This window comes from Salvelinus alpinus, chromosome 1 (genome assembly GCF_045679555.1).
Source record: "Salvelinus alpinus chromosome 1, SLU_Salpinus.1, whole genome shotgun sequence".
In the NCBI taxonomy this organism is placed as follows: domain Eukaryota; kingdom Metazoa; phylum Chordata; class Actinopteri; order Salmoniformes; family Salmonidae; genus Salvelinus; species Salvelinus alpinus.
In genome coordinates this window covers 49,426,303-49,441,497 of record NC_092086.1, presented here as the reverse complement: position 1 = coordinate 49,441,497, position 15,195 = coordinate 49,426,303, and the positions used below count along the sequence as shown (strand labels likewise).

The window sequence follows — 15,195 nt, the reverse complement described above, 5'->3', positions numbered from 1 at the left end:
TAATAAAAACCTATAAAAAATGCATTGTTTCCTGTGTTTGGGATCCATGTCCATTGTCTAGGGATTGTGTAGGCTGGGAATAACAGAGTTTCCTGGGAATAGCATCACACTGGTGATTACAAAATTGGATTTTGGCATGTTTTACAAAAAAGGAAATAGACCTAGATGAAGTGAAACAAGGGTTGAGTGGCCACATTTTATTTACAGTTGTGGAGAGGTTATCCTGTTAAGCCTACATATCTCATACAGGTGAAAAATACAATCTAGTGACACAATGTAGCGAACACACTATCCCCTCAAAATACAATATAGCGAACACACTGTCCCCTCAGTAACACACGTCTCAAGAGAAATGTTTGACCGGAATCTTGCGTACTGTACCAGTGACATCGCCATTTAATATGAATGGATTTCCACTTCAAATCTTTAAACATGTAACTGGGTGAAAATGTTATACTATAATTTGGCAAAACATACTAATAATAGCAATAGAATCAGATGCCTTGGCTGTACCAAGAACTAAAAACCTCCATTATGTGGCAATTAAATGTTTTGCCATCATACAAAAAATGTAAAGTACTAAATATTCAGATGTTCTTCACCATAAACCGAATAGGTCTAGCATTACTTTTACAGGACTCTAAAAGGCAACAATTGGCCTCTAAATGATAAAACATAATCAAAACTGTTTTACAGAAAGTGATGGCATTTCAGTGAAAATATAAACATGGCAAATATTCCAAATGCTTTTACTTTGCTCATGTACTTTCAAGGCTAAAGGCTAAAGGTGGATGGATTCTTTGAGACCAGCATGGAGTGATTCTGTAAATGTCAATATATACACATGGCTCGAATTACTATTACTTTGACCACATGGTGGCACTGTGGCGCCACAAAAAGCCCATTGTAAAACGTAGCCACGCACACAACCCATAATACCTTGACACAGTATCATCAGATTCCATACTGATGATATCCACATAAAACAGTATTAAGAGCTGAAAGTAAATACGTGTCAAACATGATCATTTACTGTAATCATTCTCATAAAATAGACACTTCTCAAAAAAAGGGAGAGAACAAAGTCTCACGAAACAAAAAAAGATGGCATATAGTGTATAGAACACCAAGATAAAACACTGGCGTTTCAAACTGACATGGTAAAAGTAAAGTTAGATTGCCCTTTATCCTGTCTTCTTTCCCTTTATATGACAAAGATAGGTCCCACATGACAAACAAACCATAACTCATTCAACTTTCATCTATACAGAGAAGACAACATCTAGATCCAAACAGCACCCACATGCCTACATACAGTACTAGTCAAAAGTTTGGACACACCTACTCATTCCAGGGTGTTTATTTGTACTATTTTCTACATTGTAGAATAATAGTGAAGACATTAAAACTATGAAATAACACATATGGATGGAATCATGTAGTAACCAAAAAAGTGTTGAACAAATCAAAATATATTTGATATTCTTCAAAGTGGCCTTTGCCTTGATGACAGCTTTGCACACTCATGGTGTCTATTATTCTAAAATGTAGAAAATAGTCAAAATAATGTGTGTAGGTGTGTCCAAACGTTTTACTGGCGCTGTACATTCCTCATATGTAGACAGAGCATACATATCACCAGTAACGTTTCTCTCCCCACAAACCCAATACACATTTACCAGACGGGGAAATCATCTAGTTTTCCTGTTCCATTTCAGTTGGACTATTGATGGTTCGTAAACAATTGAGAATGTGACAGTAGGGTTCCTGATTAAATCAAATCAAATTGTAGGACTATAAAGGATGTTGCTCTCAAGTTGTAAGTGTTCAACAAGGAGACTCAACTGGAGGAGCGTGGAAGGGCGACTCCAAAACACAGTCTGGAATCCATCCCAGCGGCCCACACAAACAGCCATTGGAGCTTTAGTAATAGACAACCCAAAAACAATACCATTCTGACTTGACTCATGGTATCTGACTACTGGCACTTCCTGAGCAAGAGCTTCCTAAACCAGCACGGCATATTTCCTGTAGCGTTGGAACGCTCGTTACTGATTGGCCAGTGAGATGAAGTTCATGGTCAGGTCACTTGGTGCCGGTGAGGTGGAGCAGCAGGGCGTTCGGCACTTCCATGGTCTCATCCTTCACCAGCACGATGTCATAAGCATTCAGGTAGGACGTCTTCCTCTCCTCCACCTGAGAAAGATCACGCAGAGGGGGAACGGTTAACGAGGGGTCAATGTCCAACGTCATTTAAACAGTGCTTGAACAAGCTGACTGTGCATTAAAACAAGCACTCAATTGCCTTAAAACAATACAACTTCGGAGTCAAAATAAAAACGTTACTTCTTGCATGGTTGAGGGTTTATTGGGGTGCGAGAGAGAGAGCTTTGGTGTACGTGCAGCCAGTAGTACCCTACCTTGTCGTTGAGGAAGCCGATCTTGAGGATGTTCTCCATGCTGTGCACCCCATCAGCCATGGTCAGGTCCCCCAGAGAGTCTCCCACCAGCAGGATGTTGTGGCGTGACTTGAGCTCCTGGAAGTGGCCCGTGTTCAGCAGAGCTCCCTCCCTCTTGTTATAGATGTGGATCAGCTCCTCTTTGAACGCCTTCAGCACTCCCTGAGAATGAGGGACAACAATGGGTTAAATCCTCATTCAAACCACTAACCTTTTACCCAGTCTTTGCGTCGTCACCAGCGTAGGAAAAGCGCATTTAATGCAACGAAACTAAGTGTTTTCACGACAACCCCCTCTCCCTACTCAATTCCATAGAGGCTACCTGTATTGTATATACTGTGGTTTGTGTGTCAGCGATAGCCTACTCACAGTCTCATCAAAGTCCATGTAGTTGGAGAAGACCTTGACGTTGGGGTGAAAGACCCCGGCCTGGCGGATCACCTCCTCCAGCACGTCTCCTAGCCCAGCAGAGAAGATGAGCAGAGGGATGCTGTGCTCCTGCAGGTGGTCAAAGAACAGCTGGTAGCCCTCCCTGGGAAGACAGCAGCATAGAGAGCGCTGTAATCACTACCATTATAGTCATCATCCTGGTCGTCATTAACATTATTGACTTGATATGGCGTCATCATTTGGTACCATCTATGCTATCGATGACTTTGCGCTGCTGAACAGCCATAATTGTGGTTTGGCAACAGTAGCAGGGTCTTCTCACCTGAGCATAGCATCGGACTCCTTCACCACATCCTGCAGCAGGTCTTTCCTGATGCGCTGCTGCACCAGAAGAGTATGGGCTTTAGTCCACCTATGGGATGCATGGCACAAGGGGATTGGTTAACCCTATCGGTCCTGAGACACCAGCAAAAATCCTCTTTTCATTTATCTGACTTTCATTTATCTGCATGTCCAGCCCTTATATTTAGCGTCACAATGAAGTGTTTCAGCATTTTATTTTCAGGACAACCAGCGCTACAAGTAGAACACAGAACAACTTGACATAAACAGTGGCATTCATGAGTTTTATTGACAAATGTCAATAAGAAAAGAAAGTCTGCTGAAGCAAAAACCTCATAAAAATGAATTGATATGAATGATGTAGAGAAATTGTTTACTCGGTGGGAAATTAATATCCAACTAGTCAATGACAACTGTTTGGAGTTGTGAGCTACGTGAGCTTATTACAGTATTATAGACACTATGTCCTAGGATTTCCTACGATATTCTATGTAGAAGAACCCCTTACATTCTAACGACTCTTCTGTGGCTTGTAAGCGTCATAGAGCAAAGCGTGTGTGTTCGTGAGAGTCTCAGCTTTTCATAGATAGTTTTTCACACAGACTAATGGTTGGACGCAGAAGAATAAGACGAATCCGATGGTACAACCCAGAAGTCTGTAGCTTAAACATACAATGTTTAAAACGGGTTAGAAGTAAAAAAAGAAAAAAAAAAAAGAAAACGTGTCAGTATTACAGTGGGACTCATTGGTTAAATGAGACTGCAGGGAGGCGTCTATGTCTGATGTAGAACAAAGGGTATTGGTCAGTTTGACAGCAAAGTGATGCGTTACTGGTCTAGAAGGGCAATGATTGGCTCAGAGAGCTGCGACTCACCACTCCACCATGAGGGGCAGCTTCTCCTCTGCTGTCCGTTTGGAATCGATCTCTATGGGGTAATATGTGTTGCGCAGGTCCTTCAGCTGAACCGAGGGAGAATGGACAACACTCAGAAAGGATAAACGGGCTAGTACGCATCTAGAAAATACAGTTATTTTTCACTCATTTAAGCAGTGAATCTTGTGTCATCGTTTTTCTAATCTACACAACTTTATTTGCCAAATCACAGGAAGTTCTGTCATGTGCTCCAGTTGTTTTGCTGATGACATTTGAAATATACCTGTGCTTTGCACTCCTCACTGATGAGCTTGCTGTTGTCCAGGATATCTATAAAAATAATACCGATGCAATCATCATCATTCTCATGGGCTTGTAGAAAAAACATCAGTGACAAGACATGGACCTCTTAACTCTACATACACATTAGTATCTTCTCTGTACAATCTATCCCAGATTTTGTACTTACTGTGACTGGTAGGGCACCGCTTCCCATTGTAGGCAAACCGTGTGAGGGTCATGTCAAAGTCTGAAATCACCTGAAAAAGCAAGAGACATTACAACATATTATCAAGCAAACCTCTCAGAATAAATCAAAACACTTGGGTGTGGTACCCATAGAATTACATATCCAATCCTAATTGAATAGGATCTCTGTGGCGGTACCTGAATCTTGCTGGTGCCAGCCTTCTGCATGGCCTTGAGGATCTCCTCCACCCTCTGACGGTCCCTCATACACACTGAGGGACTGGACAGCTCTGGGATCTATGGAGGACGGACACAAGGAGTGAGGAGAGAGAAAAACAGAAGAGCTAAATATTACTCCACTACATTTTTTGTCATTTAGCAGACACTCTTATCCAGAGTGACATACAGGAGCAATTAAGCTTAAGTACCTTGCTCAAGGGCACATGAACAGATGTTCCACCTAGTTGGCTCAGAGATTCAAACCAGCAACCTTTCGATTACTTACCCAACGCTCTTAACCACTAGGCTACCTGCCGCCCCTAAACACTTCTGTGATGATAAACCCTCATATTCACTGAAGGCCACTGTGCTTGCTGCTGTTTACAGCATTTACCATATACGGAGCACAGATTAAAGTGATTTCACAGCAGCCTAGCTTTGGGACACAACATCTGGAGTCCGTGTATTGGTTTTATCAAAACCGTTACATCACATACTCCTGATGTTGTGTCCCAAAGCTAATAGCCGTCCTGCTGCTGATAACATCACATGCATCCAGCTGATACATTGTTATAATACTGTACTGAGGAGCTGTAGCCTACACACCTCTTCACATATCTATTGCATGTCATCCCCTCATTTGCAGCTGTTGTCACAGCTAGGACTTGAATTAATGGATTCTTACACTAGGGTAAACTAATACCCCAATCACATACTTAACAAGCATGAACAAGTACTCTGTGTGATTTTACTTTTTGGGATTGTAATGTTATGTCACTGTTACATAACTAGCAATACAAATTAGGCAGGTAGTTTGTAATAACTAAAGTTACGTTTAAATAGCTAGCTAACGTTAGCCATTTTAGTCATTCACTCAGTGGCAATAAGGAAAATAAAGTACACATACCATTTTTCTAGAGGGATGTTGTTAAATTCAAGAAAAGTTCAAAGATCCAAACGATGGATCTAGCTAGAATTGCAATCAATGAGTTATATAGCTAGCTAGCATTTAACTATGCTGCAATAGCCAGTCTACACCGAGGGCTCGCATTTGCTGGCATAAATTGAGGAAGTAAGTGTGTGCGTTTAACATCTTCCCCAGTACCACAAAAGCAGTATTACATGTTCCTAATATAATTTATGTTCTGATAGAGCAGATTAAGAAAGTATTATGGCAAATTTTGTGCTTCTATGTATTCTTAATTCACGTTTTCTCTCTCACTAAATCTGAAATGGACTGTATTTAATAAAATGTATTATGTAGTGTCAAATATTAGTGTTAAATGACTGTTACACATTCACTGTACGATCAGTAGGCATATAAGTCAGATAGATCAAATTAAACACAAACTTTTTATGACAAGTGAGGCTGATGCTCTGATTCCATTTGCTCATCGCTGTGATGTAATAATGAACAATTTTGGAACATAATATAAGTGGAATATTCACAATTCACAATCCTTAGATGAACACAGCTGCTGTAGTAAACCAGCTAAATGTCTAAGCTGAAGAGCTAGCAAAACCCCATTAAATATAGTTTATAATAGATTTATTAAGCAAGGAATGAATGAACTGGAAGAGACGGCCACCTCCACCAAACTTCAAAGATGCAACATGGAGAGGAAAATGAGTGCTATGACCTGTACAATCTTTAACGAGTTACGTCTGGAGGGAAAACTCTGTGATGTGGTCATCAAAGTCAATGGCATCGAGTTCAATGCCCACAAGAACATCCTTTGTGGATGCAGCTCATACTTCCGGTGAGTAGCTTTCCCTGGTTGGGATAGGTTGGTTTGGGATGTGCTGGCCAGACGACATTCCCATTCTGGCATCACTTGACTTTGAATGAGAATGCGAGAACATTGTTGATTTATGGTATCTCTGCCTTGGTCCAACTCTCTGTACTTATTAGTTACTTTTGGGGAGTCCTGAAGAACTTTGTTCAATTGCAATCCTGTAGTGAGAAGAATATTGAGTCTTTGATGATGTTTCTATCTCCCTGTATTATTATAACTCCTGACCCTTGACCCACAGTGCTCTCTTCACAAGCGGCTGGAACAACGTCGAGAAGCGGGTCTACAGCATTCCTGGTGTGAACCCAGACATGATGCGCCTGATCATCGAGTATGCCTACACACGTTCCGTGCCTGTGACTGCAGAGAATGTAGAACCGCTCCTGGCGGCTGCAGACCAGTTCTGCATCCTGGGGATCGTGAGAGCCTGCTGCGACTATCTGGAGGCCCAGCTCTGTCTGCAGAACTGCATCGGCATCTGCAAGTTTGCGGACTTCTACTCCTGCCCTGATCTGCGCCGCCGGGCCTACCTCTTCATCCTGCACCACTTTGAGATGGTGCGTTTCTCAGAGGAGTTCATGGAGCTCTCTCTGGCACAGCTCTGTGACATCATCGAGAAGGACAACCTGAATGTGAAGCAGGAGGATGTTGTGTTTGAGGCGGTCCTACGTTGGATCAACCACTCGCCTCAGGACCGCAAGGCCCACGTCTCTGTGCTGCTGCCCAAGGTGAGAGGTGAACAATAGTGTCAATGTCTTACTGTTGGATAACTTTTGTAAGTTTGGGTGTCTTGCTAGTCAACTGCTAACCACACGTCTGTCTGTCTGTGTCTGTGTGCTTAGGTCCGCATGGCCTTGATGACAGCCGACTACTTCATGAACAACGTGAAGAACAATACCCTGGTGAAGGACAATGATGACTGCAAGCCTATCATCATCAGTGCCCTGAAGGCCATGTACGACCTGAACATGAACGGGCCCTCCAACACTGACTTCCGCAACCCTCTGACCCGCCCACGCCTGCCTTATGCCATCCTATTGGCCATCGGTGGCTGGAGTGGTGGCAGCCCCACCAATGGCATTGAGGCGTATGATGCGCGGGCTGACCGGTGGGTGAATGTGACCCGGGAGGAGGAGAGCCCTCGAGCCTATCATGGAGCTGCTTACCTCAATGGCTTTGTCTACTGTGTGGGTGGCTTTGACAGCGTTGACTACTTTAACAGTGTACGTAAGTTCAACCCCGTCACACGGACCTGGCACCAGGTGGCCCCCATGCACTCGCGGCGCTGCTACGTCAGTGTGGCGGTGCTGGATGGCTGTATCTATGCCATGGGTGGCTTTGATGGATACGTACGACTGAACACCGCTGAGTGTTATGAGCCTGAGACTAACCAGTGGACCCTGATTGCACCCATGCATGAGCAGAGGAGTGATGCCAGTGCTACCACACTACATGGCAAGGTGAGCGGAACAGAGGGACCTGGGAGAGAACTTCATGATGGATAATGGCTTTTGATAATAAAATGTTGGCATGATCTTTTCTCTAGGTGTACATCTGCGGTGGCTTCAATGGGAATGAGTGCTTGTTCACAGCAGAGAGCTACAGCCCCCAGACCAACCAGTGGACTCTGACCGCCCCCATGAGAAGCAGGCGCAGTGGTGTGGGGGTCATCGCCTATGCGGAGCAGGTCTATGCGGTGAGCAGAACATTCACACGCACAATGCATTTCAGCGCCTTATTCAGTTAGAGCTGAAAGTTAAGAAATATTTGACTCAAGTTTCCGCTGTCCTCTCCCAGGTGGGCGGCTTCGATGGGGCTAACCGCCTGCGTAACGCTGAGGCCTACAACCCGCTGACCAACACATGGCGCACGGTGCCCACCATGTTCAACCCGCGCAGCAACTTTGGCATCGAGGTGGTGGACGACCTCCTGTTCGTGGTGGGGGGCTTCAACGGCTTCACCACTACCTTCAACGTGGAGTGCTATGACGAGAAAACAGAGGAGTGGTACGACGCCCACGACATGGGCATCTTCCGCAGTGCCCTCAGCTGCTGCGTGGTGCACGGGCTGCCCAACGTTGCCCAGTACGCAGCCCCCCGGGACTCCCTCCAGTCCCCCCGGGAAGAGCTGAAGCTCTCCGCTTCCAACAGCATCCTGTCTGTGTGACGCCCCCTCGCCCCCATCCCCCATCCTTACCCCTTCCTGCCCACCGTATCCCACTTACCACTGGCATTTATCATGCGCAAATAAATCCACTCCTGCATGTCCCAGAGGAAATCCCATATGCATATATAAATGTCCATATTTATTATTGCATCTGCAAGGGTGATTGTACTATTCTTTTCCTACTGTGTTACTAGAAGGGAAGATTGACTGTACTGAATTTGTTACTGTGCTTGGCTCATGCCCAATGACTCTGTGCCTAGTACATAGCACTGTTTAATGTCCGTGTGTATGTATGTAGCTTAGTTTCATAGAGAATGATAGAGGCCTCTAGTGGCCAAAAGGCTGTTTTAGAATTGGCAGCCCATCGAGGGCTTCCAACATTTAAATGTTGTCAACTGGGTGGGACTTCCAACATTATTGGCTGATCCCTCATGGTCATCAGGAGGGATCAGCCAATTGTGAAGAAGAAAATGGACTACTTAAAAATGGAGATTGCCTCAATGACACTGCCCATGCTCTGACAGATGCCATAATAGGAGCTATATTGGGATGCTTTCTCTATCATTCTCTATGCTTTGCTAGTCTTGAAAACTGCCCAATAATATTGACCAAAATGACACTCAGAATTTAGATAACCCCTTACACAAGATAGATGGGAAACCAAGGTTGTATAAAAAAAATTGACATTTTAATTGCAAGTGATGACATCAGCATATTTTTTTTACATCCAATATATTGACACAACGCCAGACTGCCACATGCAAAGCAAAATATATATTGTCTACATATGTCAATAATATTATTTCAAATGCTATGCAAGAGGAACAAAACTGAGGAAATACACTTTCATTGCATTCTCAAAATGATAGTGCTTTACGTTATAAATTAGCTTCAGGGATAGTGCTTATAACAATCAATGAACTCTTGAACTCAATGGCAACACATACACCTTGATATGGTCATTCTGCTCAGTAACATAAGGATACCCTCTAGTCTATACCAGTGGTTCACAACCTTTTTTGGTTACCGTACCACCAACTGAATTTTGCTCTGCCCGGAATACCCCTGAGGTACACCCCCCCCCCCACCACCATGTGCATTTTACCACTAACCCTATGGACTCAGTCTTTTCAAGTACCCCCTGTGGATAGGCCAAGTACCCCCAGGGGTCTTAGTACCCCTGGTTGGGAACCACTGGTCTATACATCTCATCTGACTGTCTTTGGAGGGTGAGGAGAACATACAACAATGTGGCAGGATCTCTCAGATGAACCCCTGAATAAGCCTGAGGTACCGCAACAGGGCTCACTCACACTTCACATCACATTCATTTTGGATTACTATGCAAATCACTGTAGTGTACATATTTTCTCACATGGGAACTGAATAGATTATCGGCTGGTGTTGGATTAAATGATAAATTAAAAGGGGAAAAATGCAAATCGGCCATATCTGAAGACAAATATGACAGGTAAACCCACTCGGACTTAAATATTACAAACTGATTAAGGGGTAGACAAGTGCACTACTAAGCATGCTTTTCACCAGCTTTGCCAAGCATTCTTTACCGTACGCAGACACACACGTTATCAAGTCCCCCATTGGAACTACACCCTCCAGCAATTAAACTCAATAAAACCAATGCAGACAAAATAAGATGAGAAACATTCATAAACTCCCACCTAGGTCCTTCTACACAATGTTCCTACCAACAGGAATGTGACGAACAGAAGACTGAAGAATAATTAAACGGAATGGTTGATGGAATTTCAAATGATCAATGGAATGTTACCAAGTTAAGACTGTTTCATTAAGGGGACTTCCGAGTGGCGCAGCGGTCTAAGACACTGCATCGTAGTGCTAGGGGAGGATTTGGCCGGGCAAGGAAGTCCTTGTCTCATCGCGCACTAGCGACTCCTGTGGCGGGACAGGCGCAGTGCATGCTGACACGGTCGCCAGGTGTACAGTGTTTCCTCCGACACATTGGTGCGGCTGGCTTCCGGGTTAAGTGGTCATTGTGTTGTGTTTCGGAGGACGCACGGCTCTCGACCTTCGCCTCTCCCGAGTCTGTACGTGAGTTGCAGAGATGAGACAAGACTGTAAATACCAATTGGGTAACAAAAAAAAAAAAGTTATTAAAAAGACTTTCATTAAGATACCGGTCAGAAAACACTGACAAGGAGAATTTCCCACAAGACTCAGACATGAACAGAATGATGACCATCACTCTTGCAGACGGATGGGTGCACACGAGTCTAATTAAGAGATGAATAAACTCTCTCCATCTGTCTCAGACTCCCACCATCTCCATTCTCCTTTCCAACTTCTTATCTTTCTAACTGATGCCACATGGAAGATTTCTCTCTTGACTCCCCCTCGCTGCACTGACTGCTCAAAGAAACGCACTATCGATCGTCAGTAATAAGACAAAGAAAACATTAGGAGCAACCAGGGGAGGAGAGAAGTCTAATTTACTGCGCTCCATTAAGGAAAGGGGAAAACCACAGCCCACATAGATAGTGATGGTAAATCACTAATTAAGTTGTCCACTCTTGATTGGACCGTAGATCTGATAATAAATATAAGACTATTCTCCTTCATTCATGTTGAGCTACTGTATCAAAGCTATAACAACAACAAGCAGAGCCATTCAGAAGAAGCTAACATAAAGCACAGAAAAGCCATCAGGCATATTGGTAAGGGTTTGTTCCGACTGACTGGTTGGGCCAGGACGACACCAGTATGGCAATACTTTTTCCATGGCAAAAATGAAAACACGAAACAGACCGAACCCTTAGGTCCTTTAATAACCTAACCTGCTGTATGTAACATATTGTGTGCTATAGCTTGGAAAAATAAACGTGACTCTGGATGACATAAAATGTTTTGTTTTCCTAACCAAGTTAAATCTGCTTCGTGTTACGTTCACTTGCCACGACACTAACGAGTATCGCAATACTGGTATTGTCCCGACCCTACAGCTGGACAGAGTGTATGTATGTATGTATGTATGTATGTATGTATGTGTGTGATATTTGCATGGAGAGACTGTCAGTGTCCTGATGGAATGTCATAGAGAGCGACTGACTTCACTAAGCACACTGGATTGGAGGAATGTAGATTCTGCCGTACTGAAGGGTCACATTGTCTACATCATATAAGCATAAAAGGGGGACAGAAAATATTGATATATAATAAAAGTATACATATACAACTATATACTATATGTATGTATAAAAAGACAAACATCACCTGTGCCTGACGTACATACGTAGTGTAGTCCGATGTTGGTCACTGTACAACACTCTTCACATTTGTAACATTCAGCCTGTCCTCCCCACATAGACAAACACCTGGCCAGCACAGAGTCCCATCACTCCCACATCTCCCAGCCTTGAACACCACAGTCACTACCAACACCACAGTCTCAACCAACACCATAGTCTCAACCAACACCATAGTCTCAACCAACACCATAGTCTCAACCAACACCATAGTCTCAACCAACACCATAGTCTCAACCTGATGATCTGGCACAGAGTTCTCTTGGAAAAGAACCAACATGAGAGCAACATAGGAGCCAGTGCTCCAGCAGGTTATGGGTGGGGGTTGATGACGATGGCTGCCAGGGGATGTTTGGGGTTTGGAGCTGGACTGGGCTGCTCCTCCTCTGGGGTGGATGTGATGGACAGACAGGGGTTGCGATAGCTCAGCACTCGATCTGAGACTGCAGCTGCCTGCGCAGGGTGAGGGTACGCCGGTGTAGCTGCTGCATCTGCTGCATGCGGTCCCGCTGGCGGGCCAGGTTCTGGGGCATGGGGTAGCGCTGGCAGCCGTACAGGAAGCGGTAGGGGATTCGCACGTGGCAGGCGGTGGCGCGGCAGCGTGGCTGGGGCATGGGCGGCAGCAACATCCAGCGCTTCCTTTCGGCAGAGTAGCGGTAGGCCTCTTTGCGGTACTGCTTGTCCACGTCGTCGCTGTTCTTCCAGCCGCCGATCACAAAGACGTCCTCGTCAAAGTGGCAGATGGCGGCGCCCTCGACGCTGGTGACCTCGGGCGGCAAGCTCTCCAGGATCTCGTCTGATATGTGGGCGCTGATCTTCTGCTTGGCGGCCTCGTCCCGCACCGTGTAGCTCTTAGGGCAGCAGGAGGCTGTGTGGTAGAAGTTGGTGGAGGCTACGGCCATCTGGAACACACAGTAGTTGTCTATGAGCGGCAGGGAGTCCACGTCCTGCCACTGGCGGCTCTCTGTGTCGTAACGCGTGGTGACCGTCTTCAGCCCGTCCTCGTTGTCCGTGTCCACCGGCGTGCGCGCCGTCACGTATACGTAGCGGTCCTCCACGCTCACCGCCTTCACGTCCCGCAGGATCTTGGGCGCCGACTCCAGGTTGTGCCACTTGTCCGGCTCAGGCTCGTACACGCTCACGTCCTTGAAGCCGGGGCTGAAGTTGCCGTGGCCACCGATGCTATACAGGATGTCTTTGATACAGGTGAGACCAAAGGAGTGTTTACGTGTGGTCAGGTTGCTCACCTGTTCCCAGGTGTTGCGGTTGGGGTTATAGCGCTCCACGGTCTTGGCGAAGCCCGGTTCCATGGATCCCGCTACGTAGATGTGGGACTCTGTGGTGGCGATGGCGTGGCCATCCAGGTGGTTGTGGATGTGGGGCAGGTTAACCCAGCGGTCCTCGTAGATGAAGTAACCCACACATTCACTCAGGTAGTCACCCCCCTCCGACACCCCGCCCACCACCATGATCACGTCCATGTTCTGGCCGAAGCGCGGCTGGAAGGAGGCCATGTAGGACGACCAGAACTCCAGGTCAGCTGACTTGAGGTTCTCACAGCGGATGGCGTGGCCCTCCACGGCATCGGACACCAGGCGGAGACAGGCCTGGTTGGCCGCCACCAGTGCCTCGTTCTTCACCACGCGCGTCAGACAGGTGGGCTTAATCTGGGGTAGCCGGAGGAGACGGAACAACTCCTCAAAGTACCTCCCCCGCTGTTCTGTGTTCCTCTGGACCCACTTCACCACAGCCTCAAACAGCACCTCCTCCTCGTCCACGGTGATCTCTGCGTCAGACAGCCAGTCCCTCACCAGGTGGAAGGGCAGGGTGTAGAACTCCTCATCCTGGATGACCTTGTGGAAATTGCGTCGGATCATGTCTGCGGCCCGCAGAGCCAGCTGGTCCAGGGTGTACATGTGGGCCAGGCTGTGCACCGCCACACAGTTGGCCAGGCTCAGCTTCTTCTTCAAGAACTCCCCACAGAACTCCTTCAGATGTAGCAGCAGGAACCTGCAGCCAAAACACACAATCAATAACAGAACATGAGAAACAAACATTGGCAAGGCCATTTATGACACCCATGAACTCACCACACTCAAATTCAGGGTTGACAGGTTACAGGAAGGTCAGTGCTATCCAGGACCCATGTGACGTCCCGACCCTAAACCCTAACCAATATGCTTCAGCGACACCTCCAGTAAGCCAAAACAACATTATTATGTCACTGAACTACATACAAATAATCAAGTACTAGCATGTGGGGATTAAATGGATTATGCACATTAAAAAGGAACACTAATGTAAATTGTAAACAAACCTGTCAGCAAACTCTAACACTTCATGCACATTGCAGGTGCTCACACGTATTTCTCCGATGTACATGTACTGAATGACACTCTCCACCGTCTCCGGGTCTGGTCCCAATTCAGCGCTCCATTCCTTCAACTCAACCCGACCCGATAGCGACTCGGAGAACTGCCCTCCCAGCAACGGCGTGAAATAGTCCGTAGCCGCGGCCAGTACAGAACGGTGAGCGGAAAACTCACAGCTCTGAACATTCCCGGTTGCCGCCCCACTGCTGAAGGCCAGCGTCACGTCGCAGAACAAACCCTGCTTCCTCTGTTCGTTCTGCCGCCGAGACAGCTCTGTGCAGTGGGAAGAGGAGGTAAAATCCTCGGCCTCTTCCGTGTCCCCGTCCCCGACAAGGACGCTGGGCGTGCTGCTACCGCTACTACCCCGGCTAGAGTCGTCTTGGTTCGGGGGTGCAGCTGCCATTCTGGCGGTGGTTGTGAGAATTCGGAATTGCAGTAAACTCGTGTGGGAAAGAACACACACGCAGACACACATACATAAACTCAAAACACAGACGGAATTACTGACATGCGCAGTGGATGCAAGGCGTTACAGCTCGGCGTGTGCCGTAAAGCCCCTCCCACTCACTTGTGGCTGACAGGAGAAGCTTTTGTGCTTCTTCAACCTCAGCTTTCTCTGCCAAAGTAGGGTATCATCAATTCACCTTCTCTGTGTGGGTGTCTGAATGATCTGAATGGAAGCTACACATGGATGTTTCCATTAATTTAATGTGATGGATGTTCTTTCATATAAAAGGGCAAGGCCAATACATAGTCCCACTGTTACACAAGTGAGTAGAATCACTTTGCCATGAATGTACAGAAATTACACCCCCAGAGCACATAAA

The 15,195-nt window shown here is 46.1% G+C and overlaps 3 protein-coding genes across 3 annotated transcripts; 1 reads left to right on the top strand and 2 right to left on the bottom strand.

The window, feature by feature from the left end:
* Positions 1–166: 166 nt before the first annotated feature.
* On the bottom strand, positions 167–5,861 carry LOC139578868 (cytosolic 5'-nucleotidase 3-like). The gene is made up of 9 exons (XM_071406981.1): positions 5,661–5,861; positions 4,733–4,831; positions 4,536–4,605; positions 4,350–4,396; positions 4,067–4,152; positions 3,172–3,261; positions 2,829–2,991; positions 2,421–2,621; positions 167–2,196 (listed from the first exon to the last, which is right to left on the bottom strand). The coding sequence occupies exons 1-9, from the start codon at positions 5,661–5,663 to the stop codon at positions 2,086–2,088; spliced, it is 870 nt and encodes a 289-aa protein (XP_071263082.1). The 5' UTR covers positions 5,664–5,861; the 3' UTR covers positions 167–2,085.
* Positions 5,862–6,787: 926 nt separating this feature from the next.
* Positions 6,788–9,775, top strand: LOC139578879 (kelch-like protein 10). Its single transcript, XM_071406991.1, has 4 exons — positions 6,788–7,274; positions 7,389–8,006; positions 8,093–8,242; positions 8,344–9,775. The coding sequence occupies exons 1-4, from the start codon at positions 6,858–6,860 to the stop codon at positions 8,710–8,712; spliced, it is 1,554 nt and encodes a 517-aa protein (XP_071263092.1). The 5' UTR covers positions 6,788–6,857; the 3' UTR covers positions 8,713–9,775.
* LOC139578857 (kelch-like protein 11) lies at positions 9,379–14,899 on the bottom strand. Its single transcript, XM_071406961.1, has 2 exons — positions 14,314–14,899; positions 9,379–14,006 (listed from the first exon to the last, which is right to left on the bottom strand). Exons 1-2 carry the CDS (start codon positions 14,841–14,843, stop codon positions 12,422–12,424), a joined length of 2,115 nt encoding a protein of 704 aa, XP_071263062.1. The 5' UTR covers positions 14,844–14,899; the 3' UTR covers positions 9,379–12,421.
* Between the last annotated feature and the right edge of the window lie 296 nt (positions 14,900–15,195).

Excerpts from the sequence above, each read along its gene's own strand:
- LOC139578857 (XM_071406961.1), bottom strand. The coding sequence starts at position 14,843 with ATGTGTGTCTGCGTGTGTGTTCTTTCCCACACGAGTTTACTGCAATTC. Across the intron at positions 14,007-14,313 it reads GTGTTAGAGTTTGCTGACAG|GTTCCTGCTGCTACATCTGA; the intron begins GTTTGTTTACAA and ends TTTTGGCTGCAG.
- LOC139578868 (XM_071406981.1), bottom strand. Across the intron at positions 4,397-4,535 it reads GCGGTGCCCTACCAGTCACA|ATATCCTGGACAACAGCAAG; the intron begins GTAAGTACAAAA and ends TTATTTTTATAG. Across the intron at positions 2,197-2,420 it reads TCGGCTTCCTCAACGACAAG|GTGGAGGAGAGGAAGACGTC; the intron begins GTAGGGTACTAC and ends GATCTTTCTCAG.
- LOC139578879 (XM_071406991.1), top strand. The coding sequence starts at position 6,858 with ATGATGCGCCTGATCATCGAGTATGCCTACACACGTTCCGTGCCTGTG. Across the intron at positions 7,275-7,388 it reads TCTCTGTGCTGCTGCCCAAG|GTCCGCATGGCCTTGATGAC; the intron begins GTGAGAGGTGAA and ends CTGTGTGCTTAG. Across the intron at positions 8,243-8,343 it reads ATGCGGAGCAGGTCTATGCG|GTGGGCGGCTTCGATGGGGC; the intron begins GTGAGCAGAACA and ends GTCCTCTCCCAG.